Genomic DNA, 27438 nt, shown 5'->3' with positions numbered 1-27438 from the left:
GGTGCCTAATGGAGCAAACCAGGCACTTTTAGGATCCATGATTCCTGCTTCACTAAAACAGCTTGGGATTATAGAAGTTGTGACCTCTTTGAGAGTCCTCTTTTCTCTATATAATGAAGATAATAATAGGACCCATTTCATAAAGTAGCAAGGATTAAACAAGGCAATGAATGTAAATAATTTAGACATGGCCTGGCACAAAGTAAGGGCTCAGTAAATGTTACCAGCAATTATTATTATTATTCATTATTATCTCGGCACTTGGCCTCATCCTTGCTGAATTCCATCATGTGGATGTGGCAGATAATTGTATAATTGCCTGGCTTATTTCCCTCCTCTCTCTGTACCTGCCCCCACCCTCCTTGGGCTTCTCATTTGTCTCAGGATTTCACCAAGGGACCCAAGGACAGATTTTCAGTGTTGAAATAATCACAGCAACTGCCATTCATTGAGCCATCACCATCAGCATATCTGGATCGTCCTTTCCTACATTACTTCAATTATTAGAAAAGCCCTAGTCTGTATGTTTCATATCTCCACTTTACAGACAAGGAAACTGAGGCTCAGAAGGGGACGTGCTTTCACAGCAAGAGGCAGAACTGGAGTTTGAACTCAGGTCTGCCTGACCCTGATGTTCCTTTAAAAAAAAAATCATCCATTGGTGGCCCTCAAAGAGGCGCCATAAGAAATGAGGGGGCTTCTAAGTTAGGGAGGGCACATTAATCAGGCCAAGTGTGAGGAGCATCTGAGACTCTCAAAGAGCCTAGATTCAGCCCCGAGTCCAAAAATGTCCGCTAACCCCGAGAGGGCCTCCGTCCTGCACAGTCCAGAGCCGGTGGCAGCCCAGTGTGAGGGTATTACTTTGACTGTGGCCATGTGGTGGTAAGGAAGCCCCCACCCCCTTTCCGGCCTCTTTGTCCTGTTTAGTGCTCAACCTGCGGGCCCCTCTCAGGCAACCTGGCTGGTCTTGACTCTGAGGTGAAGGAGTAAACATCTTGGGGCTCTTTATTAGTTTACTTCAGAAGATGGAGACTGTTTGTCCCTTGGGCCCATCCCCCTTTTATGGCTTCCAGCCCTTGACAAATTCTAGTGACTGGAAAGAAAACCGCTTTCTACAGTGGATCATTAAAACACCACCATAAACCCAGGGCCATAAAATATTATTTGCTGGGCATAAAAGGGGGGTAGATTTTCCCAGAATGACAACCCAGGCTCTGCTTTCTCCCGCTGGGAAAGGCGGCACAGAGATGTAATCGTTCGTAAATTCCTTATCTTGCACTCTGCTTTGTGAAATAACCCTGTTGGGAGAGCAGCCAAAAATATTGATTTATTTGTTCCACAGTATTGAAAGCATTTTTAACGTGTGGAGCATGGTGATGCCTTGCCATTGGGTCTTCAGATAACTCAATCTGAGTGCACACACCCAAATACACACACAGTTTGCAAGAGGTGAATGTGGAGTTCCACAGACTGGAGGTGTGTTGAACTAGAACCTTCACAAATGGAGAAGTATCACTTTCTCTCCTTTCAACTATTTGCGCATCTCCCAGCCACACCAATCAATACTGGCATGGGATTGGCTGTTAGAACCCAGCCTGGCTTTCTAGTTGGTTCCAATTAACAGGTCCTCATCTTTTTCTGGAAATAATCTTCATCCACTTGCTCATTAATCTGGTCATTCACCAAATATTATTGAGCACCCACTAAATGCCAGGCACTGCTCTGAGCACTGGGGTTACAGCCAGGAACAACACAGGTGAGGCCCTGCTGTGATGAAGCTTATTGCATCCTCATGGAGCATAATCTCAGTACATCCATTATTAATATAATCAGATAAAATTCACAGTTCTTTATCTGAAGTCCTTGGGGCCAGATGGGTTTCATAGGAAATTTTGCATTTTTCTGAAAGATTAAATGGGGTATATGTCTGTTTAATTTTCAACTGCCCCGGTAGATCTGGGGCAGTACACAGTAATCAAACAAGTTAATATTTCTGCAGTGAAAAGTAAGAACATTCACCCCAAGTAGGATAAATTAAGACTATATAGCCTTGTCATTTCAGGTTCAGTTTTGCCCAAAAGAGTTTGAAAACCTCAGTTTTCAGAGCTGCTTTTTGTAGGAGAGCAGGAGTTTGAGTGCCAGGTACATACCATGCACGAAATGCATCCAGGAGTAACCCTTTTCATCTCGCCAACCCCCGATTTTGTCAGGGTCATCGTGTTTCCAAGGTAGCACCCTTACAAAGTAGACCATGCTATTTCTCTGTTTTTCAGAGGACTGTGAGACCTGGAGAGCCTAATTGTCTTCTCCAAGATTCTGCAGCTAGAAAAGTGGCAGACCCGGGACGGAATCTGTGCACACTCCAGAGTCCTCACTCTTACCCACTACCCACGACCATTTTCCACTAGGGCAAAGCCTGCAAAGTAGGCAAAAGAGCTCAAGGGACTTCCTACTCAAGCAAAGGCTATTGGAGAGATGCACACAATAATTCAGATAATAGCAATATATATATATATATTTTAATGTTTGTGGTTGGGCAGCCAGTGTTTCTGGACTGCCTGTGTGGTGGAGCAAATTTTCACCTTAACTGCTTTTCTCTTCGCGGGAATATGCTCGACTACGAGAACTGCCTCTAGGCTCTGGTAGCCAGGTGGCTTCGGTGTCCTTTGGGAGTTCCATTCACAGCCAACTCACTTCCTGCCTCTTCTGGGCGCTTCCTCACAGGAGCCTGGCCCGCGGGAGCGAAGCCGTCGGGACGGAGCTGGGGTACCAGCCCAGGGGCCACGTGCGTTCCTGTAGCCCGCAGAATCTCAAGCTGCAGCCACCCAGCAGGAAGGAAAAGAGGAGCAGGGGGGCGTTGCCCAAGGGGCAAGTCCCGGACGGAGACCCCTCATTCGTAGACAAGCCGAGTGGGGGCTTGCCTCCCCACCCCTGCCTCCTGTGGGCAGATGTCAGGCTAGATTGGAAAACTGGAAAATGTCTACGGTTGCTAAGTGGTCAAAGCCTAGAGAGGGGTGAAGGGAAACGGGGTGTCAGGAGGTGGAAGGGGAAGATGCGAAGAGGAGTTTCCAGAACTTTGGGCTCTCCCTCCTTCGGGATGGTGCGCCCCTGGCGAAAAAAAAGCGAGGCCTGACAGAGCGGGGGACCTCTCGCAGCTCTTGGACCCACACACTGCCACTTTGGCGCCACTGGCGAAGTAGGTCACGCCTGGGGAGTGGTTCGGGTCGATTAGGGCAAGTAAGGACCGAGAAGGGGCTTGCGGAGTGCGGAGCAGCGCCGCGGGAGCCTCTCTCTCGGGTGGTCAGCCACAGGAAACAAAACAAAACAGCTACCACTTCGAAATGCCTAGGCTATGGATTTTGTGCCTTAAGGGCAAGTCTGTGCTCAAAGGGCTGCGGAATTTGAATCCCGGGTGGCTGAGGGGCTTCCCTGTCGGACGATTGGGAGATGGGGAAGACGTGGAACAAGAATCGCGCTCCAGTGTGAGGCAGTATTTGGGGCGGCGCTCCTGATGCGCTGAGGGTGGGGGTGGGGTGCACATCCACCCTCCCCGCCCCGCCGGGGGTCCCAACAACCACAGCGCATCTAGCCCGACGTGTCTGGAAGTTCCGGTGCCGGAACCCCATTTTGTCAAACTAAACAGGTTTCTCACCTGAGGTCCCCCACCGGGATCCGCGAGGCTGGACGACGCGTCGCGCCTGAATGAGCTGGATCCGAGCCGGATGCCCAATCGCACCCCAGTATCCAAAACCTTACTATACAGGGGACATTACAAGAATGTACGTGCCTATCCCCAGCCCCAGGGTTAAGGAACCCTCCTCCAGGGGTAAGAATGTGGAGGAGGTCCCCTGCATAGTTCTACGCCAGGCGGCAGTCCCCATGCAGCACCAGTGGGAACGGCCTGGGGAAGTCGAGCGAAGGGGGTTCCCTGGGAAGTTGGGGTTCAACCTCCCGCGGGTCGGCGGCTCTGGAAGGCGCCCAGACAGGCGGCAGCGTGCAGGCAGCGGTTGCGGAGCGGACCCCTCACCAGGCATATGCCTGGGGGATGGGGAGCTGAGAGAAGGGGGCCCGAGGGGGGAGTGTACCCCGCCCCGCCCCCCCGACAAGCACCCCCCAGCCCGTGGTACGGCTTTAAAATCCTGCGGAGTTTGTCATAGGCCCGTCTCAGCACGCATGCGCATAGGCAAAGTTGAGTTTTTTTTTCTTTCTTTTTTCCCCCCTTCCCTCTCTTTCCAGCGCCTTTGGTTCGGCAACTTTTTTTAAAAAAAACATTTTCTGAGAACACCAGGGAAAAGAGTCCGGGGAGAGGGAGGGAGAGAGCAAGGCAGTTGGCCAGACGGCCCGGGGGGTGGGTGGGGGGGACGCGTTCCCCGTGGCCGATCTTTCTGCGGGGTACAGGATCGTGTGGAAGGCTGCTGCAAGCTCCAAGGTGCCACCTCCGCCGTCCAGAGTCGGGTTTCGTGCGGCTGCGGCCAAGCGAGCTCCTGCAGCCGCCGCAGCCGCCGCCGCCGTACCCGGGACCGCCCGCCGCCCGCCCGCCTGTTCTCCCGCCCCTCGGGCCCCGGCGCCAAGCAAGGAGGTGGGGAGCCGCGCGGGCCATGGACCGCTGGAGTTGAGCCGCCGCTGCGGAGACCCGAACCTTCGCTCCTCCCCAGCCCCGCGCCCGCGGTACCCTCGCTCCTCTTCGCCTTTTGCTCTGAAAAGGCGGGGGAAAGGGGGATTAACCCGAAGAAAGAAAGAAGTGGGTGGGTGGGGGGAGCCAGCGTCTCTCCTGGGGCAATAGCCTTTCGTCCCCCGGAACCTACGGCGCGGCGGAACGTTCAGGGGGCGACTTTCACCCATTTTGTGCCCCCTTTTTGCCCACCCCTGAAATGAAAGGACAAAAGTTGGCGCTGACTCTCGCTGCTCGGATGGCTACTTGTGCGTTTTCAGCGGCATCTCCCGGAGAAAAAGCTATGCGCGCCTGAATGGTCGGTGGCCCCAAAGCTGCAGTGGGTGTGTGCGCACGTCTCTGTGTATGTGTGTCTGTACACAGACGTTCACACACTTGAGGCAGCAGGATCAGCTCCTGGAGCAGACATTTCTTCCACAGTCTCGGAGAGGAGGAGCTGGAGATCAGGAGACGTGAGCCGCCGGGAGTTTTGCAGAATCCGTGGTGTGAATGAACTGGGGGCACCTGGGCGCACGGATCGCTACCTCCACCCCCCGCCCCGGGTCAGACTTGAGCAGTGGGACTTTTTTTTTTCACCCTGTTGTGAAGAATTTTTTTTTTTATTATTTGTTGTAAAGTCTTTTGCACAATCACGCCCACATTTGGGGTTGGAAAGCCCTAATTACCGCCATCGCTGATGGACGTTGGAGAGGGAGCGCCTCGCCAAGGAACAGTCGTCTGCGCGCCCTCGCCGGACCCGCGGCTCCGTCGGTGCGCCCCAAACCGGCCCTACCCCTACTGCCCGCCCGCGGGCTTTGGCGCCCCCTCGGCTACCGGGCGCATCCCAGTGCTGCCCCGGCTCGGGTGCACAGGCCCCGGCGCTAAAACTCGTTTCAGCCCCGGTTCCCTACGCCCGCCCGACGCTCCCGCAAGGAGCCCGCAGCCCTGCATCCGATCGTCCCCCCAGGCTTAACCCGGCTGCTCAGCTCGGATTCCTCAGCTGCCCTAGCTCGGGTGGCGACTTCCTCCCCGCGCCCCCTCCCCCTCGTCATGAAGGTAGGTGTTCAGTGCGCCGTGGACTCTCGCCACTTTTTTTTTCCTTTTGGAAGTTAACTGAGTTCTCCTCACCACCACCACCCCCCCGCCCCACTTCTTCCTATCCCTCCATTTCTGCAACCGCCTCGAGAGGCTGGCACCCCGCGTCGCTGCTAGGGTCCCCCATCCCTTCACCCTGCCCCCCGCCCCCAGCCCGCTCACACTGCCTCTGCGTCCCGGGAGACCTCTCCGCGTCGCTCGAACCGTTCTGCAAACCATTTCGACTTTGGAGCAAATTCACTTTGCGAAAAAGTGGGGAATAGCGATCTTAAAAAAAAAACAAAAAACAAAAAAACTCTTCAGAGTGCAGTTCATGGACGCCTTTCCTTTTACCCTGAGAACCTCGAGTGTAATTTACTATGTATATTTCAGTAACAGGATAATGATTCAATTCAACAAATATTTACCAAGCGCCCACTGAGCGGGCACGGAGAGGGTGTGTGGCCCGGGCTCGGGAAGGGGAAGGCGGGGTGGGGTGGGGGAACTCCTCGGTTGGGGGAGAGCAGGCTGCCGGAGTAGGGACTAACTGCCCCAGAGCAGCATCCACACCCAAGTCCCAGCCCCAGGCCAGGTCGCAGGCTCGTTGCGGCCCGGGAGCCTATGCGCCATAGGCCCCTGCACCTTTAAGAGTGCCTGGCGGGGGGCCAGGGCGCACCCCCACGCGGGGAGTGGGGTCGCATTATTAGCATTATTAGCCGCCACTGGGTGAGTTCTGGCACTTTGCATCGATGGTGGGGGCGGGTGGTGATGGCGTCTCAAATCCTGTCCTTCTGAGCGCGGTCCCGGCCCCCTATGAGGTCTGCCTTGTCCTTTGGAGACATTTGGGCCTCCTCTTCGGGAGAGCGGACTAGGGGGCGGGGGTGCTGTTTGTGAACTCGTGTTTGTTTTAATTGTCAGTTGTATGTTAAAGCCGAATCACACACTCTGAGGGTCACCGAAAGTTCACTTTTAGGAAAAGTTAACTTTTCTTCCTGCAGTGTAATTTGCTATTTTCCAAGCAAATTTTCCTCTCTTTATCCTCCAAGCCGCGATTCTCATTTCCATTTTTATCGACCTCCCTCATTCTCAGTTTCTTGGAAAATAACGTTGAGTTTGGAATTACGATGTTTCCTAAAAGCAAACAGGCTCCCACTTCCCCCAAAGAAAGGTTAAAAACAACGACAACAACAAATAAGCTGGAGACCCTTCGGCCCTGTTTTAGTTTCCAATCCCTGTCCGGCATCGAGGCCCCTTCTCCTCTTGTCTTGCTTTAAAAGGACAGTTCGATGTTTGAAGTAACTCCTCAGACCCTGCCCTCCCACCTACATTCGCACAGTGATTGCTGAGCCAGCCAGATGCGGAGATTTGATTTCCAGACAGCCTCTGTCAAGGGAGTTTCAAGGGGCAATGCTGAGTGCGCCCAGCTATGGGGCACTCGAATGTGAGTGTGTGTGCGCCCGAATGTGTACCAGTGCCCTGCGTGGGGCTGGTTGAGGGTAGGAGGACTAGGCAAACCAGCCTCAGTCCTGTCCGCCCTCCGCCCAAAAGAGGACCTTTCCCAGGCCCAGCGAGGGAGTCCCTTGCCTTCACCTCCACTCACCGGAGCGCCCCGGTGCACAAAGGGTTAGCACTGTGCGCTTGGGACTCAGATCAGTTCTCGCAGCCTTTTCTTCCCCCGCTGTGCGGTGCCGGCTGCCCCCTGTTGGCCTCCTCAAGGTAGGACGCCTCCGAGTTTCCGTTCCTTGGGGCTGGCCTGCAGCTGCTCTCCTTTCCCTCCCACCTCTGGCTCCCTTCATCCTTCCCGACCACCAGGCCCCACTCTCCCCGCCTGGCCCCTCGGAGGCCCCCAGAGGAAGACCTGTACTGCTTTGCTGCTGCAGTACAGAAAGGGCTATGGGTCTAACCCAGCAAATGGGGCTTGGGCAACTGGAGGGTTGTTACATATTCTCCAGGGAGTAGGAATGAGAGTATCGCACAGGAAGCCTGGGGTTTAACCCTCTGCTCTTTCACCAACTATGGCTGTGGTGGAGGACAAGCATTGCTTTCCCTCTCTCTGCCTCAGTTTCTAAGTCCATTATAAAGTGGGGGTTAGACTTATCTTTAATGTTTCTTTCTCTTTCCACGGCCGTTCTGCTCTTCCTCGGAACAGAGTTGATCCTGTGCAGAGAGAGTTAGACATCTGTGTGAGACGGTGTGAGTGATATTTGTGTGTGTGTGTGTGTGTGTGTGTGTGTGTGTGTGTGAGAGAGAGAGAGAGAGAGAGAGAGAGAGAGAGAGATTGAGAGAAGTGCCACAGGGTCTGAAGAACCCTATCTAGGGAATGGACAACGGGCAGGAACCAGGCTTCTTCCCTTGGAACCTCCCTATTTATAAACTTGCCCTGGTCCTGGGTCCCTGTCCGTCAGAGGCTGCCTATGTCCTTGTAGATTTGGGTGCAAGGAGCTCCCTCCACCTTTATTCTCCGGCTATCCCGTCTTTTCCCCACCACACACACACTGAGTCTTGTATGCATTTGTAAACATCCCCGTTGCTTGGGGCGGCCGCAGCTCCCCTGAGCCCAGCCGAGAGCGTTGACTCCTTTGTCTGCGCCCCCAAAGGGGACCTCCTATTAGCCTCGGCCGGCTCATCCTTAAGTGTCTCTTTCACCACTCTTCTCTGTGTTCTCCAAGGCAGGATGTCCCAGGTTTGTTGCTGTAGCCAGGTTTTTCGCCTGTAAGTTTCTCCATCTCTTTCCCTGCTTTAGGGAGAGATCAGCGTGAGGAAAACAAAGTTTCTTTTCCACCAAGAGAGAAGATTTTTCCTGAAGTTTCCCATCCTCCTTTTCCCCACAGTGAGCCCAGGTCAAACTCCCTTCCTCTACTTGGTTGGCTGCCCTCATCATATTCCACTTCCAGAATATAGGGGAACCTGCGTGCAGACAGCCTTAGTGGTAGGGGATGCCCAGATCTAGGGAGGCAGCGCCACTGGCCAGGGATTCGAGGATCCTCGCCTGGCCTTTGCATCATTTCTCCTTAGGAGTTGCCCGCGGAGGACGTGCGTGCTGCGCGGATTTGCTCCCGACTCTTGCTGCTTCTCCAGAGTTCTCTGAGCAGCGTGAGGGTTTCCTACCCACCCCCCATCATCTCGGCCTCACACTCCAATTGATAAACGATTAGGAACACCTTTAATCCTTGACAACCTGAAGATTTGGGGGAGAGGGAATGGGGAGCCATAATGTTTAGTTGCTCTGGGTTGGGCAGGGGGGCTCGCGAACGACTTTCCGTCTCGTTACTCCTCCCCTGCGCTTGAACCTCGCGAATGCCTCTAGACCCCATTGCCCATCGAAGATTCCAAAGGACCTTACAGAGCCGGCTCCTCCGGGTCCTGAAAGTGTTGAAACATTTAGCTTGTTCTTTGGGAAACTCAGCTTCAGCCCAGAGCTTTTGCTTTACACCCGATGCGACTTTGTCTCGAGAGGTTTCATTTCGTACTGTCTTTTTGGATCAGATCTCTTGGTAAATAGGCAGGGGATATTTCCCCCTACATAGTCGATGTATTTATTAGTGAGTTCGCTGTGGGTTCCTTGAATTTTTCAAACTTGAGGGGCCTTTTCTGGATTGCTTGGGTTTTGGGCGGGAAGAGGACTATGAGGTTTCCGGACAAAGGTTAAGTGGAGACGCGACTTGCGGGGCTCTTCTGCCGGATCCCCTTGGGGATACCCCTGGTTTTCCCCTAGCCTGGAACTGGCAGGACCCAAGTTATGGTGACCAGATGGTCCCGCTCGCAGTTGGCCTTGGTTCCGGGAACAGGAGAACTCTCCTCCGGGGCGTCGGGCCGGGAGTGGGTTCGGTTTGTGTGGCTTCGCCTCTAACAAAGAGATCCGCTATAATCCCCCGAATCTGTTATCAATTTCTACTCTGCCTGCGCCCCGCCCCGCGCGCCCCGCCAGCCGGGAAGCTCGGAAAGGGCGCGCGGCCCTCAACGATCCGTGCCGCCGACTCGGAAGCACATCGGAGCGTGTATGTCTGTGCACGCTTGTGTGTGAATGTCTATGAGTGTAAGTGTGTAGGAGTGTGTGCGCGCGCGGCCTTGGCGGCCGTTGGGGAGAGTCGACTTTGCAGACTGGACCGCGTGCTACGGCAGCCTTCACAGCCCACCCCCTCCCGGGGAGGAAACTTGACACTTCGCTGGGTGGGGGAGGGAGACGGAGCCTCCCCCAGCTCTCCTAGGCTGGGGAAACCCCAGGTTTCTATTCTCCGGGATGCTTCCCCAATTTGCCGCGCCTTGCGGAGACTGGGCCGCGGGCTTGGAGCTCTGGTTAGTGGGCGCTGGGACCACATAAGCATTTCCTCTCCAAGAAGCCTTGAGGTGTCTGGTCCAAAAAGACTCTCGAGGGGCGGTTCGCAGAGAAAGCCGTGGTACGCTTGTGAGCCCCTTTTCTTTTTCTCGGCTGCCTTGGTCCCTTTAGCCCCGTCTGCCGCGCAGGTTCCAGCGCCAGCCCTTCCGTAGTCTGAAGGAGGCTTACCTTTCCTGTCCTGAGGAAGGGGCTCCCTCGGGGGTTGCGGGAGGCGTAGCACGGCGAGTTACACTTACTCATCAGAGATGTAAAAGGGGATTTTGGAAACCTGCTGCTCCCACCCGCGCCGGCTGCTGCCTTACTCCTCGGCGACTTACAGGTGGGGAAGTCACCAGTGGGAAGGAACGGCGGTGGAAACTACCAAGCCCCCCCCCCCCCCCGAAATTCTTCATGACTTGAATCTTCGCCGCCCGGGCCCTTTGCATTCTCAAATACAGGGGCTCAGCTGCAACGTGGGAGCCAGCGCAACTCTGGTCCCGCTGGGGTTTCAACAGCAGCGGCCTTGGCCTCACCTCATACCCCACCTTTCCCTACAGACCGAACCGAGTCTGAGTTGGGCTTGAGGGCGGGGTGATGGTTTCTCAAGTGCAGTTTCTCGAAGTGCCATGTTGGTGAAGGGGCCGATACTCCCAGACTAGGACCAAGGGAAACTGGAGTCACCCTAGGCGCCCCGTCCCGTCTCTCAGCTGCCGCTGCCAGGCGCAGGGGTAGGGAGAGAGAGAGAGAGGAGGGGGCGTGCAAAAGACCCTCTCCCAGGACAGCGGGGCTCAAACCCCCTTCTCTGCCCTAGGGTATCATCTTTTTCTGGGGTACACTCAGTCCATGGTAGAAGCAGCAGGCAAGGGATGGGCCATTGTTTTACAGTCTCCATGGTTGCGAGAGCAGACCTTTCTCCCCATTATCTCCCGTGCCCCCATCCCGTTCTCCCTGCCCCAATCTGGCTGAAGAGCGTCCTAAAGGAAACCCGTACTGCCCTTCCCCATCTGGATGTGGCGTCCCTCAACTTGTCCTATAAACTGATGATGAAACATACGATGTTAATTCGGAGCTGCATTTCCCAGCTAGGCACTCTCGCGCCCGCTGGTCCCCGGGACCTCGCCCCCACCCCCTGCCCTTCCCTCCTGTCCTGCCCCCACCTCCCACCCCCGCGCCGGCCACCCCGCCTCCTCCGCAGCCGCGGGCAACGCGCTCCACTCGCCTTCCCGCTCCTCGCGCCCATGGAATTAATTCCCGGTTCCACTTGTTGCTTGTCCCAGGTCGGGGAGAGGATGAGGGTGGCGGCGGGTTCCTGAGAGCGCAGCGAGAACTAGATGGGAGCGAGAGGGTGCAGGAAAGCGAGCAAGCTGGAAGGAGGCAGCGCCTGGCACGGGGGCTTTGACTCAGCAGCATTGAGACATGTTTGTAATCGCTGGCGTGCCCCGCGCTCAGGATCCCAGGGAAATCAGATTTCCTGGTGAGGTTGCGTGGGTGGATTAATTTGGAAAAAGAAACTGCCTATATCTTGCCATCAAAAAATTCACGAAGGAGAAGTGCAGTCAATCAACAGTAAACTTAAGAGACCCCGGATGCTTCCGTTGTTTAAACTTGTATGCTTGAAAATTATCTGAGAGGCAATAAACATCTCCTTTCTTCCCTCTCCAGAAGTCCATTGGAATATTAAGCCCTGGAGTTGCTTTGGGGATGGCTGGCAGTGCAGTGACTTCCAAGTTTTTCCTAATGGCTCTGGCCATATTTTTCTCCTTCTCCCAGGTTGTAGTAGAAGCCAATTCTTGGTGGTAAGTTTATTCTACGTGCATTTTCTTTTTCTTGTTATTTGGTTAAGATTCGTTTGTGTGATGCTACAATATTTAAAGCTAAGTAGTAATTTGAAGATGCATTTTGCTAACAATGTATATGATATATATATATATCTTTAAATCAGAATTTCCCTTTAATTTTTTGATGTTGTGAAGCTTATCTTCAGCTCCATACAGAACATAGGAATTTAGGCCTCTTTCTATGGGACCCTTGTTCAGATTTGTGCTTGTAGTATATCACATAATAAAAAGGAAGAGAAATTCACTTCTCTAATAATTGTAAACCTATCTATAAAATTTACTTTATGCCACCTCTAGGTACTAAAAGTAAGTTTCAACTTTTATTTTCTGTCACTTGAGCTTATTAACTTACAGGGTCTGAAGTAGGTAGCATTCTACAAAAACAGCTAAATTCGAGGTGGGGAACTATTTGGGCTTGAAATTTGATCAATAGAGGTTAACTTGAAGTAGTCAAATGTCCCTAAATGAGGGTTTCTTTTGGTATGGCCTTTCTAGATAGACTGCAATACATCCAAAGGATTATTTTTGACGGTGTTCTGGATATTTTTTCCCTGTAAATGAACAGTGTTTTTCTGACTGTCAAACATGACTTCTGTTCACTGGATACCCTGTCTTGGGTCCTTTACTATCAAATAAGGAGCCCTTTTAAAATGTCCAGAAACATGGTGAATTTTCTTCAGTCTGTATACTTGTCCGTCTGTTCTTCCGTCAGTCAAAAGGAGCTGCTGTCTCCTACCCGTGTCTAATTGTGTCTACTTGCGGCATTTGTGTGTTTTCCAGGCAGATCAGTCCAGTTTGTGGGGCCAAGTGAGTCATTTTCTTTCCTGTCCCTGAAACTGTCATTCCTCCTTTATCTGAGAAGATTTCAGAAATATTGGTTCGGGTATATGGCAACAGGGGCGAGGAAGGGAACGAAAACTCTAACTGAGGAGCCATCTGGCGAAATGGGGACTACACAATACCTCCGTTTTCTGAGTGGAGTTTAAACAGAGAAGTTTCATGAAGCCCTCCTCATACTTTGTCATTAGGACAAGCAGGAGAGAAAAAGCATCTGTGTACTTCAGATGGTGTATTGCTCGCATGCTTTCAGGGGGCCCACCTCGAGTTCATGTAAATCTTGAATGCACATCTTCCCCCCTTTTTAGGTCGCTAGGTATGAATAACCCTGTTCAGATGTCAGAAGTATATATCATAGGAGCACAGCCTCTCTGCAGCCAGCTGGCAGGACTTTCTCAAGGACAGAAGAAACTGTGCCACTTGTATCAGGACCACATGCAGTACATCGGAGAAGGCGCGAAGACAGGCATCAAAGAATGCCAGTATCAATTCCGACATCGAAGATGGAACTGCAGCACTGTGGATAACACCTCCGTTTTTGGCAGGGTTATGCAGATAGGTAGGAAACTATCTACCATATGTATAAATATATATATATATATATATGAACTTTTTTTTCTCTAGTGTTTACTTACATGCTTGATATCGAAGTCACCTTCCAGCTTGGGTGATGGATGATTTGATGATTTGGGGCATTATTCCTATTTAATTTTGGTCCCCATGCTTGATTATAAGTTTTTGTCTTCTTTCACCAAATCAGGAAGGGAGTATCACAGACACCTTCGCTTTTCTGAACACTTAATTTTTCTAAAAAACATTTCATTTAAAATAGGAGCAGTATACTTATGTTGGCTTTTCAAAAGTGGATGGGGAAAGCTGAGTCATTTATATCCTTTTAAACTTCAAAACTCCTGAATTTTAGAAATTTTTTTAACTTAAAACTTAAGCTACAATTCAAATGGCCCAAGCATCAAATCAAAAATTGTCTCTTTCAGAATACTGGATACCTGGGAAGTGAACAAGGTTTTAATTTTCCCAATATAAATGTTTCTTGAGGCTATATACATATATATATATGTTAAAAGCTTTATTTTTAGTTCCAGAAAGAATTTTAATCAGACATGATCTAATTTACATTTGTGATTTTGGCTATTGATATAAAAGTATACGGGAGGGATCTCAATGTTGAAACTTAAAAAATAACAAAAACAAATATATCACTCACAGTCCGATTCTTTATTTTAAATATTCTGTTGAACTTGTTATTCCATTCATGAAGGGATGGCATTAAAACCAGGCTAAAGGCAAAGATTTTGAAAAATTAGTTTGTCTCTGGTTTTGGATTTATAGTATAAAATACAATTTGACAGATGTGGTCCTAAGTGTGTTTTCTAGTGTGAATATTTTAGGTTGGTCTACTTTTATGCAAACAAGCCCTTATAATATGACTGCAGCGACTCCTAAAATAAGATCAATTTATCAAAGCAATTAATTGTTTATACTGACTGCAGATAAAAAGTTGGCTTAATATCCATCATGGGTGGATAAAATGCTTTTTTAGAAAACTTGAAAAGTGCATTCATTGAGAACAAAAAAGAGTTGTCAGTGGATGTTTGAGCCAAGTGGCTTCATAAACTAAAATAATACAGGACTAGAAGCCGTTCCCTCGATTGAATGGGAGAATGGTGTGCAGCCTCAGCCTGCAAAGTTTCATAGGGCTTTGTCTTTTCCGTTAATGATTAAAATGTGCTAATGTATATGCTGGGATCCGAATCTAGGAGTTAAGCTTCAGGAACACAGGGGTTTTCCCTGAAGATGGGCTGTCTTCTGTAGTTGATTGGGGGATGGGGCGGGAATGCCGTTCTGCATTTTGATATTATGAATGAACTAAAAACTTTCTTAGTTGTCTCATAATGGTGAGTTGTCAGCTTTCCATTCTCATCTTTGCCTTATATGTTCGCCCCTAAACTGCCTTCCTCTGGAACTTTTTTTGCATGTATATGAGTTAGTAAAAAATCACACACCCCTGATGGCAACCAGGAAGGAAAACAGCCATTGGAACAGTGTTTCTGTGCAGTGACTTGAACATAGCTTTGATTTAAGATCCTCTTCTCTTCTTCATATGTAGCCTGTTTGGGGCCAAAATGTTCAGAATAAGCTATCATTTGCTAAGTGAATTTGAGTTCTGCTGGAGATTTATTTTACATGTGGTCCAGGATTCAAAGAGCCTCCTTCCTCAGGGAACAAGCAGAACCAGTGGTACAAAGGCCTGTATTTAATTGTCTTCACAAGCACACTGTCTGGTCCTCAGCTGCGTGCACTACCATCTGGACCATGGGAAGTAGGTGGGAGTGGTGCTTCCTGACAGCCTCCAAGGGAGCCCTCCCAGACACAGTCATCATGTCAGCTGATGTCCTCGGGGGCTGGGCACAGGTGGCATCATCCCATCTGTGCCAGAGGTTTCCAAGTGCCTGGCATCTCAGAGGCAAAAGCTCTTGCTGGGTGGCTTAGGTTTGGACACTGATGGGGACTTCTCTTTTCTATTTATTTAAAAAATGAGATGGAGGGAAGAAAAACCAGAATAGATTCCTGTAGAAGGAAACATGGACCTAATCCCAATAGTGGAAAAGTTACTTGGCTTTTACTTTTCCATGTATGAGTGTGTTTGAAGAGAATGAGCTAAGGGAAAATTTAAAACATCTTTGCTGCCGAAAGGTGTGTGTGTGCCCACCCAAAAGCACTTAGCATTCCGGGGACATTGAGAGCAGTCATTGTCTGGCCAAACCTAACTCTGTGATGAGGCCAGTATCTGAGAAACTCAGGCTGATCCCTCTGACCCCCTCCTCAACTTACTTTTCTAAGGTGCTGATTGCCTTGGGTGAAGGGCCCACTCCGTTTTGGAAAGTTCTCACTTTTCATCATGTCACCCTTTCCTTCTAGCTTTTGTCCCATCTCTTCGTTTCCATGTTGTGAGAAGATATATAAGAAAGGTTAAGGTTAAGGTTGGTAAGGAGTGTGAGGGTCCTAGTAGATACAGATTTCACACAGAGGGAACCTAACTGATTCAGTGATATGCCAGCCAGGAGGACCACATCACAGGCTCTTGGCCAACGAGTAGTTTTTAAACTGACATTTTCCCCGCAGTATCCAATTAGCTTGGGGATTTCTACCAAGTCTGTATTCAGAGACAACAAAGTAAATGCTCAAGATAGATTTATGAATAAAGCAGCATTATTGTGTTTTCTATTAAAGCCCTTTTATGCTCAGCCATACTCAAAGGAGAGCATCTTGGTTTCCTCTAATTCTAGAGAATCCTTTTATGTCCTCTTCTTCTAGCTACAACCTTTTCATTCTGTAAATCTCCCATCCAGGGCCCCAGCATTTTCCATATTATCAGTGTTAATACTCAAATAATTTGCTAGAATCTGTCTGCTCTCCTCATTTCTTTCCACTCCCCTAACTTTCTCTGCCTCTCTAATTCAAACTAGGTAGACGTAATGCCCCAACAGGAACTTTCTGGATCCCCCTTACCAGCACACTCCTTAAGTTATTCATTTTTAAAATGTGAGGGAAGGGTTGTGGTAAATTGGAACCATCACCATTCCTGGAAGTGGAAATCACAAGCGGCTACCAGTTGAAGTGTGCAGTAGTGGTCCAAGAAAGGGGCAGCCTGCTGGATATTTGACTTGGTATTGCCATCCTCCTGCAGGATGACCTTTCTGGGTAGGGCCGAATCCTGTTGTCAGTTGTTCTTGTGTCCCTCCCATTCCTCACCCCCCCAAAAATAATTGTTAGCAAGCTCTTGAAGTAAGTGTAGGAGAAACAGATTCTGGTACAGGGACTTCTGCACCAGAAGGGGCCTTTTGTTCCCAGGCATTTAGTTCAATACTCTTATTTTACTGTTGAAGAAAGTGAGGCCCCCTCTCCCCACCTCCAGGCCCAGCTTCAGCTGCTGGGTTTTTTAACCCTTTCTCTCTCATAGTACAGACAACTTCTTTAAGTGGCTTTTTGTTACAGGTAGAAATGTCTCCGTGTACAAGGGGAGACTAAGGTAGTCCGTGGTTGCCTCCGTTTTTCTCCTTACAAATTCAGCTCCTATCACTGTTTTACAGAAAGATATTCTTTACAAATTTGTGGGAAGGAGAAAACTTTTTTTTCTTTTCCCCCAGATTTTTGCTTCTTTCCTTGCTTTCATTCTAACACTTGAGGCAAAGGCTGTCAGGAGTTGCAGAAGTGGTATTAAAGAACAGCAAGCTGTTTTAAAAGTAGACACTCATTCTTGAATGAGAAGTATCAGGCCTGTCAACTTGGGATTTAAGGAGAGGCAAGTTTCATTTATAAATCTCTAGGAACAGGTTTAGAAGTATCCTCTTGGAAAGCAAAGAGCCTTATCCTGTGACAGGGATTTTGCACCATCGTGGAAGGGGGGAGGAGCGGTTACAGCTGCCAAAGATAGAAGGGGAAGTGAGGCCAAGAGTTGTGTGGCCGCTGGCGGGCAGTGTTTGGGTTAGATGCTGAGTTTCAGACTTTCAGAGGCTCTAAGCCTACCAAATTCTATGGTCTTTCTCCCATAGGCAATTTTAAATGAAAATAATACCAAACGTTAAAATAAGTGTAAGGAAGTCCACCCAAATTATGATTTTTCCTTCAATGACTCCTTTCATGTGCATTTTTGGAAATACGGAGTTTCAAATATTTTCAAAAGAGCTTGGGAGAAAATCAATCCAGCACTGCTTTAAAATCTTGCCTTAGGCTCCAAAATGTCAGAGCAAAGATATCAGGGATCTGCTACTCCGTTATTTATTGCTTCTGTATGGGGTTTTGGGGGTCTCTCTGCTTCCGGTCAAGGTGGGCCCAGGGACTGGGTCTGTGTTGGGGGCCTCCTCCTTCCCTTAAGGAGGCTCCTGGAGCCACATGTGTGTTAGGGGGCTTCTCCCCACCCCTTCTCCCAAGCAGGGCCCAGGACTGCGTGTGTGGCTGGCTTCGCTGCCCACCCCACTAACAAGCGGGGCTCAGGGCTGATGGGTTGGGGGTTTCTCCCTGTTCCCTTCCCCCCAGCGGGGCCCAGGGCGGGTGTGCGGGTGGACAGACGCCCCCGATGACCCTGCGTCCTCGTCCGCAGGCAGCCGCGAGACTGCATTCACGTACGCCGTGAGCGCCGCGGGGGTGGTGAACGCCATGAGCCGCGCGTGCCGCGAGGGCGAGCTCTCCACCTGCGGCTGCAGCCGCGCCGCGCGCCCCAAGGACCTGCCCCGGGACTGGCTGTGGGGCGGCTGCGGAGACAACATCGACTACGGCTACCGCTTCGCCAAGGAGTTCGTGGACGCGCGCGAGCGGGAGCGCATCCACGCCAAGGGCTCCTATGAGAGCGCGCGCATCCTCATGAACTTGCACAACAACGAGGCGGGCCGCAGGGTAAGTTTCCACCCGGTCCCTGCCCCTCAGCCTCTGTGTCTCCAGCCCCTGTCTTTAAGCTCTCAACCACCCCATGTCGCTCCCTGTCTCTCTAGCCCTTTTCTTTTGTCATCTGTGTCCCTCTATATGTCTCTGCCTCTTTTTTTGTCCCTGCCCCTCCCTCTCCCCTCCCCTTTCTTCATCTCTCCCTCTTGTTGCCTCTCTCTCTCCCTCCCTCTGTCTCTCTTTCCCATCTCTCCTTCACACAGGCCCCACCACCACAAGCAGAACCCCTGGGGATGGGTACACACCCCAGAAAGGCCTCCTGGGATGAATCATTCCACTTGGCCCCCTCCATCCAAGGTGCTCCAGCCATTGCCTGAGAAAGGAGATCTTTCCCTGCCTTTTTAATTAGTCCCCAGTGCAACTGGGCAGTGAGCTCAGAAATAAAATGTTAATGGTGTTCTCCCTCCTCCCTGGAACATGTTTGTGGTTGGGTTTAAATCTGGGAGAAGGAAATGACTCTCCTAAAAGGTACCCAGCTGAGAAAGCCTCACCCGGGTTTTCAGGCTTCACCTTTTTCCCTCCTTTCTTTCTCCCTGCCCTTTCTTATATCATTCGATGGCTGCCTTGATGGATAGAGGGACTTTTATAAAGGCCTTTTCTAGGAAAAGAACAGCATTTTTAGCAGTGTGGAATTTTATAGGTCTGACCCTCAGGCCAATCACACGATAGCTCTGGAGAGAAGAGAGAACAACTCAGAAGTGCCCAGAAAGGAACATTCTTGCAGCAGGCAAGAGCCTCCCTGTTCCCACTCTTTCCTTCCCCTGGTGGGGATATGAACAGCTTCTCCACAATAGTTAAAAACACTCTTTTTTTCCCCTTGTGGTTAAGCACATGGCACTTTATGGCTGCCTTAAAATGAAGGGGCGAAACTTTTCTTAACTTTGGCAGCATTGAAAACCAGGGCCATTATTTTTCACAGAACTCAAGGTAGGTGCCAGGAACTTTCTAGTTGGAGATTTCACTCTTTGGTATTTTGGGGTGAGGAAAAGGGAAGATAATCACAGAGTAAAATACAGAGGACTGGATGGAGTCTAACCCACGAGTCCTACACTTGCATTATGAAGACTGGGAAACTGAGGCCTAGAAAGCCACTTCATGGCCATGGAAGAAAACTTCTGGATTTAAATGTAAGCGTAGGCTTATGCTTAATTAAGTTCATGCACCACAGCTAAGGCAAGGACTTAAGGGTAAGGTGCTGTAGATTGTGGAATTAAGAGATTTCAAAGTTAAAATCCAGTTTGGTCTCTGATTTTCTGCTTCTGAGCCTCAGTTTTCTCATCTGTCAAATGACTTTACTCCTTGAGGTTATTGTAAGGACTAAGTGGAATCATGGTTAGATTGAGCTGTATCAAGTTGCCAATATTTGACTATTTTGACCTACAAAATTGCAATCACATATGTTTCAGTCTAGGATCTTATTTCCTTGTCAGCCAGTTGCAAGTGTTGATAAGTGATAACTTTGTTATCAAATGTTTTAAAGCAAATCATGTGGAGAAATCAAAGATTATCTAGATGATGCTGGCTAATCTGTCTTCTCATATTGGATGTTAACTTTTGGAAATGTTGGGGGAGAGGGGGACTAAATTCTGAGATTTTTGCCTGTGTTGCCCCCAGGGGTCAGATAGTTGCTTAGTCCTCCACTCTGCCCATCTTGGAAATCAGAGGGCGAGTGGCGTCACACTGCCGCTGTCCCTCCAGTGTGTGCTGGCTCTCTCCCCTCTGTGGTAGACTGAGGGCTGAGTGATGGGGGTGTCAGCCCCTCTCCCTTTGGGAACCCATAAGACCTTTTCCCACCTTCACCAGATACATGTTGCTCTCTCTGTGCATATTATGGACCCATCACCTTAGACCAGAAATGCCTCCAGGACAGAGATGTCGATTGCTCTTCCGGGTCCCATCCAGGGATGCACCCAATTTGGGGCTCCCATTCACATCTGGACCTTTCTTTGACTTTTTTTTGTGGGGAAACCATTGGGAGCTTGGCAACCAAGGAGTGAGGGTTGAGGGATTTCCAAATGGCAAGAGGGGATTTTGGAAATTTTGAAGAGCTCCTTTTATTTATAATTTCATTTAACATCAGGATTTTTAAAACAGCAATATTTTAAATTCTTTTAACTTTTTGATAACATTTATTATTCAAGCAGTGAGCTGACTTTGGACCTTTCGTGGGTGAGTATCTGTAGAAGAGTTTTTTCAAGAATAGCAGGGGTTGGGAGGAGAACCGATGGGCACTGTGCCAGGAAATCACATTAGCATCACCTCTGGGCATTAGCTTTTTATTTTCCTCAAAGGGGAGCAAAGCTTAAATATGTTTTCAAAACCCTTCCTCAGACTAGCTGAGTGTCTGAAACTCCTTGTGCTTAGAGAATACACTTTGGCCCCTCTTTAAGAAAGTGCCTTGTGAATTCCTAGAGGAAGAAGTTAGCTGTTGCAGGTGGAAACAGTCTTCTAATGCACCTGACCTCCAGATTCCTGATGGGCTCTCAGCGGCACACCGACTCCAGAAGGTCACTGGTACAAGGAAGTTTGGGCAGTCAGGACTCTAAATATGCAGCCAGCAGCTCCCAAACTGCTGGGCATAGTGCTGTGGGGTCCGAGAGTGACACTGCTTCTGGGAGGCCCAAGGTGACCAGGCATCAACCCAGGGTGAGGACAACATGCCCTCATTGTTACAGGCATCCACTAATTTTATCCTCATAACAATGCTGGGAGGTCAGTCTCCTTCACAGGTGGAAAATAGAGCGGTGAAGCCAGTTGCCAGAATTTCAGGGGCAGAGTCAGAAATGGAACCCAGGTCTGCTTGGCCTGTGCAGTGGGGGAGATTGCAGGAAGCTGGAGGGAGATCCAGGTCCAGCTTTCCCACATTCCACCTGTGTGACCATGCAGGTCACTTACCCTCTCTGTGCCTCTGTGCCAGCATCTGTAATCTAGTAAGTGTTTTAATGTTGCTGGGAAGATTAAGTAATATGTAGAGAGTGTAAAGGTACTTGGGGCAGCACCTGGCACACAGCAATATTAGTAAAAATAATAGTTACAGTGAGAGAAGATTTGGACCCAGTTCCTTCTGGGCTGGACCCCCTCTCAATCCCACTACTTACTAATGGGGGGGAGGAGGGCTTGGGCAGCTCACTGAGCTTGGGCTATGAGTTGGACTGCATGGGTCGAATCCCTGTCCTCCAGCTTCCTGGAGGCTGTGTAAGTAACTTACCTCTCTGGGCCTCACTTTCCTTCTTGTGAAATGGGGATGATAATAGCACTTCCCTTATAGGCTGGTTGTGGGGATTAATCCAGCTGGCACAGGTAAGGATTTGTAAACAGTCTTGTCATTGCTGCTAACATTGTTTTTCTGCAAAAAAGCGACTAGACTGATTGTTTTACTTATTCCCATTCAAAATCTGTATAGTTGTTTTTAATTATTATCATGTAGTAGGGCCTAAGAAAATATTTATTTTGTGGATTTTAAAAAGAAGGCATCACAAGGCTTTGTTAGTGGACACTGAGTGGGCAATAGCAGCCCCTCGTTTAGCTGAAGAACATGGCTCCATCCATCTAGAAGCTCAAGGAGAGTTTTTTGTAGTGGCCCGGGCCTACGTCTGTGCTGTCTCTGAACCTGTAGGCTGACTGTCCCCCGTCTCCCTACAGACGGTGTACAACCTAGCAGACGTGGCCTGCAAGTGTCATGGGGTGTCCGGCTCGTGCAGCCTGAAGACGTGCTGGCTGCAGCTGGCAGACTTCCGCAAGGTGGGCGATGCGCTCAAGGAGAAGTATGACAGCGCCGCGGCCATGCGGCTCAACAGCCGGGGCAAACTGGTGCAGGTCAACAGCCGTTTCAACACTCCCACCACACAGGACCTGGTCTACATTGATCCTAGTCCTGACTACTGCGTACGCAATGAGAGCACTGGCTCACTGGGCACTCAGGGGCGCTTGTGCAACAAGACGTCTGAGGGCATGGACGGCTGCGAGCTTATGTGCTGCGGCCGTGGCTATGACCAGTTCAAGACGGTGCAGACGGAGCGCTGCCACTGCAAGTTCCACTGGTGCTGCTATGTCAAGTGCAAGAAGTGCACTGAGATTGTGGATCAATTCGTGTGCAAATAGTGGCTGCCTGCCGCCCACCCCACCACCCAGGACCCACTTATTTATAGAAAGTACAGTGATTCTCTTGTTTTTGTTTTTTTTAAATACTGTTTTATTGTTCCCCAAGAATTGCAACCGTAACCATTTTTTTCTGTTCCCATCTATGAATTCAGTGGCTTATTATTAGTATTATAATTATTATTTGGCAATAATGGGGGTGGGGACCAAGAAAAATATTTATTTTGTGGATTTTTAAAAGGTAATGAAGACCTCTTTTGATAGAGGTTGAGGGAGAAATATCACATACCCTGACCTAGCTGTGTGGACACAGTGCACATCCAGAAGGTAAAGGAAATGCTTTTTCTTTTTCTCAAATGTGGCATCATATGGAATGGGTAGGATCCAGTTGGAAGACGTGGTACATATCTATGTACGATTTGGCTTCTGTAGACAAATGAATTGTAAATGCTCTGATGAAAGTGGAAAGGTTCGTGGTAGGATCTTGAGGGAAAAAAATGGGACCTCCTTCCTCAGGGGCTTCAGGTCTGCTTTTTCCATTTTCAGAGTGGTAATTTAAAATATAAGGGTGAGATTCTCATATCCCTCAAAGGAAAAAGGTATATCATGTTTCATCTTAAATATTCCTTCAGCAGATAGTCCTATTCTAATAGCTGGTGAAACTTGGGGGGCAGGGGAGGGGCAAGGAAGAAAATTCCCAGAAGTAAAAAAAACAACAAAATTCTCATATTAAGAGAATGTCTTGAAGCTCTTTTAGGATTAAGTTTTCAGATTAGAAAAGGATCCTCACTGATGCAATTGCGAGTACTAGACTTTTTGTTTGGGGCAGGGGGTGGTTGGCTTGAATATAAAGGAAAATAGACTGTAACTTTACTTAGGGATCCTTGGTTAACAAATGATAATGAAAGTCATACATGAATTCCATTCACAGTTCCACAGCCCAGACAAGGTAATTGCATGCAGTTCAGCACTGCACCCGAGCAGAAAACCTATTTGAGGAAGAAAAGTGAAACCTGCCCTCCCTACGCGATCCCAGGTCCCCTCGGATTCCCCTGTGCCACGATGCTGGCCATGTTTCCATGTGGCAGCTCCACTGGGTCCCCCTTGATTACAAGAGAGGAAATGAAACATTAGGAGCTCCACTCAGAAAACAATTTGCTTCTTAGTGATTTTTTTTCCCTAAAACTTTTATTTCGAGGAACAGTAGTTTTATATTTTAATGATATTATGGGGCTAATGGAGTTGACAGAGGTGTTGCAGCGTTTCGTTATTATGATCCTGTGTTTAGAATCTCCACTTGAGCTTTTTTATACTGCAGGTGTACCTAAAACTGTTCCTAGTGTACTTGAACAGTTGCATTTATATGGGGACAGGGGGAAATGTGGTCCAGTGGTGCCTGAAATCTCAAAGTCTTTGTACATAACACGTATATATATATACATATATATATAAATAGATATAATTATATCTCAGCACAGCCAATGATTTAGATTTACAGTTTACTCTTTCTGGAGCATTGTTGTCCTTCATTGCAGTCCAATTGGGATTTTCGCCAAAAGTTTTTTAAGTCCTCAGCTTGGGTTGCCACCCTGATGCAATTTTGTCTTGGGCACCACGAAGCGGCCTTATTTCTGAGGAATCTTGAAGGTCTGACTCACTGAAATGCACATTGGCTTAAAGATTTCTTTTCTCTGTAATACCCCACCCCCTTTTCTTGATCCTCCATTTGTGTATACTTTCCAGAGAGGGAATAATTTGTTTGTCATAGACATGGAAATTAAGAAATATTCAAAACATAGAAGCACTGTCAATGGTCATCTTTTCTTAATTCATTCTGCAGAATGGAAATCAGTGCTGTTCGATTTGATTGTACTTATTTGATTGTCCCTATGAAAACTCCAGCTCGCTACATATATAGCTAGTTTTTAATTTTTTTAATTTTAATTGTTTTATACAAGGACACCTTTTTCCAGAAAATTCCATCAAATGCATTCTTCCCTGAGACATACTATTTTAAAAGTTTGGAAAGGTGCACATCTCCCACAACCTTCATAGCCTTGGTGGCATCTCCATCACTCCAGCCATCTGTGGCTCTTAATTTATTGCACAAGGATATTCGCTTCCCCTCATTGAATTGCAAGCAAAAGATCTTGAAATTTTTTTAAAAAGCACTAATTAAAGTGTCACTTTTTTGGTTTTTATTATACAAAAACCATGAAGTAAGTTTTTTATTTGCTGAGTCAGATTTTGTTCCTTTTTAGTTATTCATGTTTATGAAGAGAGCTGAGTTTAACAATCCTAGCTTTTAAAAGAAACTATTTAATGTAAAATATTCTACTTGTCATTCAGATATTATGTATATCTTCTGTGGCCTTTATTCTGTACTTTTAATGTACATATTTCTGTCTTATGTGATTTGTATATTTCACTGGTTTAAAAAACAAACATCGAAGGGCTTATGCCAAATGGAAGATAGACTATAAAATAAAACATTACTTGTATATTGGTAAGTGGTTTCAGTTGTCCTTCAGATAATTCACGTGGAGATTTTTGGAGAAATCCATGAAGGATAGTTTAAGGTGACTACATGTCAAAATAATATAAGAGTGGAGAATTTTACCAAAACCAAACTGTATTTGGAGGCTTCAAAAGATTTCTATATGTATTGGAACAAAAGGAGAATTCTCTTTTCCTATATACGATCCTCACAAAAAGAAATCAAGCAGATGGCTTAAAGCTGGTTCCAGGATTGCTCACATTCTTTTAGCATTATGCATATAACTTAATTGTTTTAGAGCATGTTGCTGTTGTAGCAGACTAGAGAAGAATCAAAAGGCGCATGCTTTCATCCACGACCAGATTTTTAGTCCAAAATAATGCATCTTTGTGTTTACTGCTGCAACTATTGCACCTCTCTGTTTGAATTTTCTATGGACCACGTGTTGTGCCCCTGTGCCCCTTGAAAGCAGTTTATGAAAAGCAACTCTCAGTCCACAGAGAATGAAAACTCATTGGGAACTAAGGGTCTGTTGTATTAAGTGCAATTAATACAGGTTCTTGCGTTTTCTGAAAATGTACACTGAAATCTGGCCACAGCTGCACAGATTGATACCTTAGCTCCTTTGGGTTTTTTTTTTTTTCCCTTTAGGATAACCTTGTAACATATTGAAACCTTTTAAGGATGCCAGGAATGCATCATTCCACAAAAAGAACAGTAGACCAACATATAGAGTGTTTAAAATAGCATTTCTGGGCAAATTCAAACTCTTGTGGTTCTAGGACTTACATCTGTTTCAGTTTTTCCTCAGTTGTATATTGACCAGTGTTCTTTATTGCAGAAACATACTCTCAATTTAGGACTGTCAGCATATTTTTTTTTTCTTCTCATCCTGGAGTGCATTCAAGATCTTCCCAATACAGGAAAATTAACAACAAAAAAATTTATATACAGGCAGCAGCAAACAGAGCCATGTTCAAAAGTCATTGTAGGTTCAAGTAAAAAGGAGAATTGTTTTCAGTTTCAGTCCAGTTTATCTGTTTAGTTCTCTGAGCTGACAACCTCCTGAGATGGATACTGTATATGTTTTAGTAGCCTACCCAAACCCTTTTCTTACATGATTTTGCCAATACCAATTTTCAATTTGTTTTTGCAAAACATTTTTCAAGCCATTGGAATTATCAAATATGAAGCAAGAGCGGATAAGTACTTCAAATAAGAAGTTGGTACTGCCTGACTCCAAGAGATCATTAGCAAAAACTGTCCCCAAAGACTGAGTGGTCTGTAATGTAAATATATAGAGAAATAGATAGAAAAGGTTATTATGACTTGAAGCATATATACTGCAAATACGCACTAAGGCACAGGTCTAAAATATTGCATTGTCACTGTAAAGTATACTTTGAAAATATTTATTATTTTTTAAAAAGGTTTTTCTAGACTCCCTCTCTGTATGGAATGGTGAAATTCAGATGCCATGTTTTTAGAGATGATGAGATGAATTTTTAATTCAGGAAACAGGCAGAAACATAGGAATTAGAACTTAGAAAAGGGATCTTCTAATTTACGCATTCACACCAATTTTGCATTTAAATCTAATGAATGGAAAATATTTGCGTGAAACATCATCTTGTTAGCCAACTTTAAAAAGTGGATGTAGAATGATTAAAGATTGGTATGATCTTTAAAAGATGTATCAAATCGAATCTAGAAGATTGAATTAAAATGCTGTCTCAGTATTTCAGAAACAAAAAAGGAATGGAGGAAAATTGCATTTTAGGCCATTTTTATATGCAGTGTACGGTCTGCTGGGCTACAAATAAGATAAAGATTATTTATTTTTGTTCATATCTTGTACTTTTCTATTAAAATCATTTTATGAAACTCCATGCAGTCACGTGTGTGTTTAGCAGAGTGTCCATTACAATCCAAAGTTTGATGCGAGCACGGAGCATGATTATAGTTCAGGCATCCAGAAAGAAACACTAACATTTTGGATATGTAGATGATACTTTGGTCAAGGTCGAAGGATTTATTTTGTACTTTAATGATAATTTTTCTTTTGCCTATTGCTAACATCTCCATTTATTATTTGCTCTTCTGCTACTATTATGTAAACTTTGTACTAGAAGATTATTATTCAGTACCAGCATTTAGCTCAGAGAGCCGGAATTACCATGAAATCCCAGGGCAATGGAAGAAAGATAGAATGATTTGAGGAGAGAAATAAAACAATGTTCTAGATGAAGGACAGACTGAATCACTTGGATTATTCTCCTGGTTGGTTTTTGCATGTCACAGTGGTTGTCAACCAAGTCTTTTGATCAGGGTTTCTCAGCCTTGGCACTATTGACATTTGTGCCAGGTAAATTTTTTGGGGGGAGGGGGTGTCTTATGCATTGCAGGATATTTAGTAGCATCGGTGCCCTCCACCCTAGACGTCAGTGAACCATCCACCCCCCCACCCCATTTGTGACAATCAAAAATGTCTCCAGATATGGCCAAACATCCCCTGGGGACATTTGGTTGGTTCTCAACCAAAACGTTTTGTATTTATAAACTAATGAGGTTAAAACAAAACAAACAAAAAGGATTAGTCTTTTGGTATAAAGAAATGCTTGGTATATATCAAAGGAACTCAAGAAACACTTAATGAGTGAATGAAAAA

At 47.5% G+C, this 27438-nt stretch overlaps 1 protein-coding gene across 1 annotated transcript; it reads left to right on the top strand.

The window, feature by feature from the left end:
- Positions 1-4704: 4704 nt before the first annotated feature.
- WNT5A (Wnt family member 5A) lies at positions 4705-26588 on the top strand. Its single transcript, XM_037798500.1, has 5 exons — positions 4705-5707; positions 11703-11836; positions 13024-13274; positions 17838-18130; positions 21818-26588. The coding sequence occupies exons 1-5, from the start codon at positions 5702-5704 to the stop codon at positions 22274-22276; spliced, it is 1143 nt and encodes a 380-aa protein (XP_037654428.1). The 5' UTR covers positions 4705-5701; the 3' UTR covers positions 22277-26588.
- Positions 26589-27438: the final 850 nt, after the last annotated feature.

Source organism: Choloepus didactylus, chromosome 1, assembly GCF_015220235.1.
Source record: "Choloepus didactylus isolate mChoDid1 chromosome 1, mChoDid1.pri, whole genome shotgun sequence".
Classification (NCBI taxonomy): domain Eukaryota; kingdom Metazoa; phylum Chordata; class Mammalia; order Pilosa; family Megalonychidae; genus Choloepus; species Choloepus didactylus.
The sequence above is the reverse complement of the archived record's forward strand: the minus strand, read 5'-3'. Positions and strand labels throughout refer to the sequence as shown.

Coding starts and splice junctions, on each gene's coding strand:
- WNT5A (XM_037798500.1), top strand. Junction 11,837..13,023: donor GTAGAAGCCAATTCTTGGTG/GTAAGTTTATTC, acceptor CCCCCTTTTTAG/GTCGCTAGGTATGAATAACC. Junction 13,275..17,837: donor TGGCAGGGTTATGCAGATAG/GTAGGAAACTAT, acceptor CCTCGTCCGCAG/GCAGCCGCGAGACTGCATTC.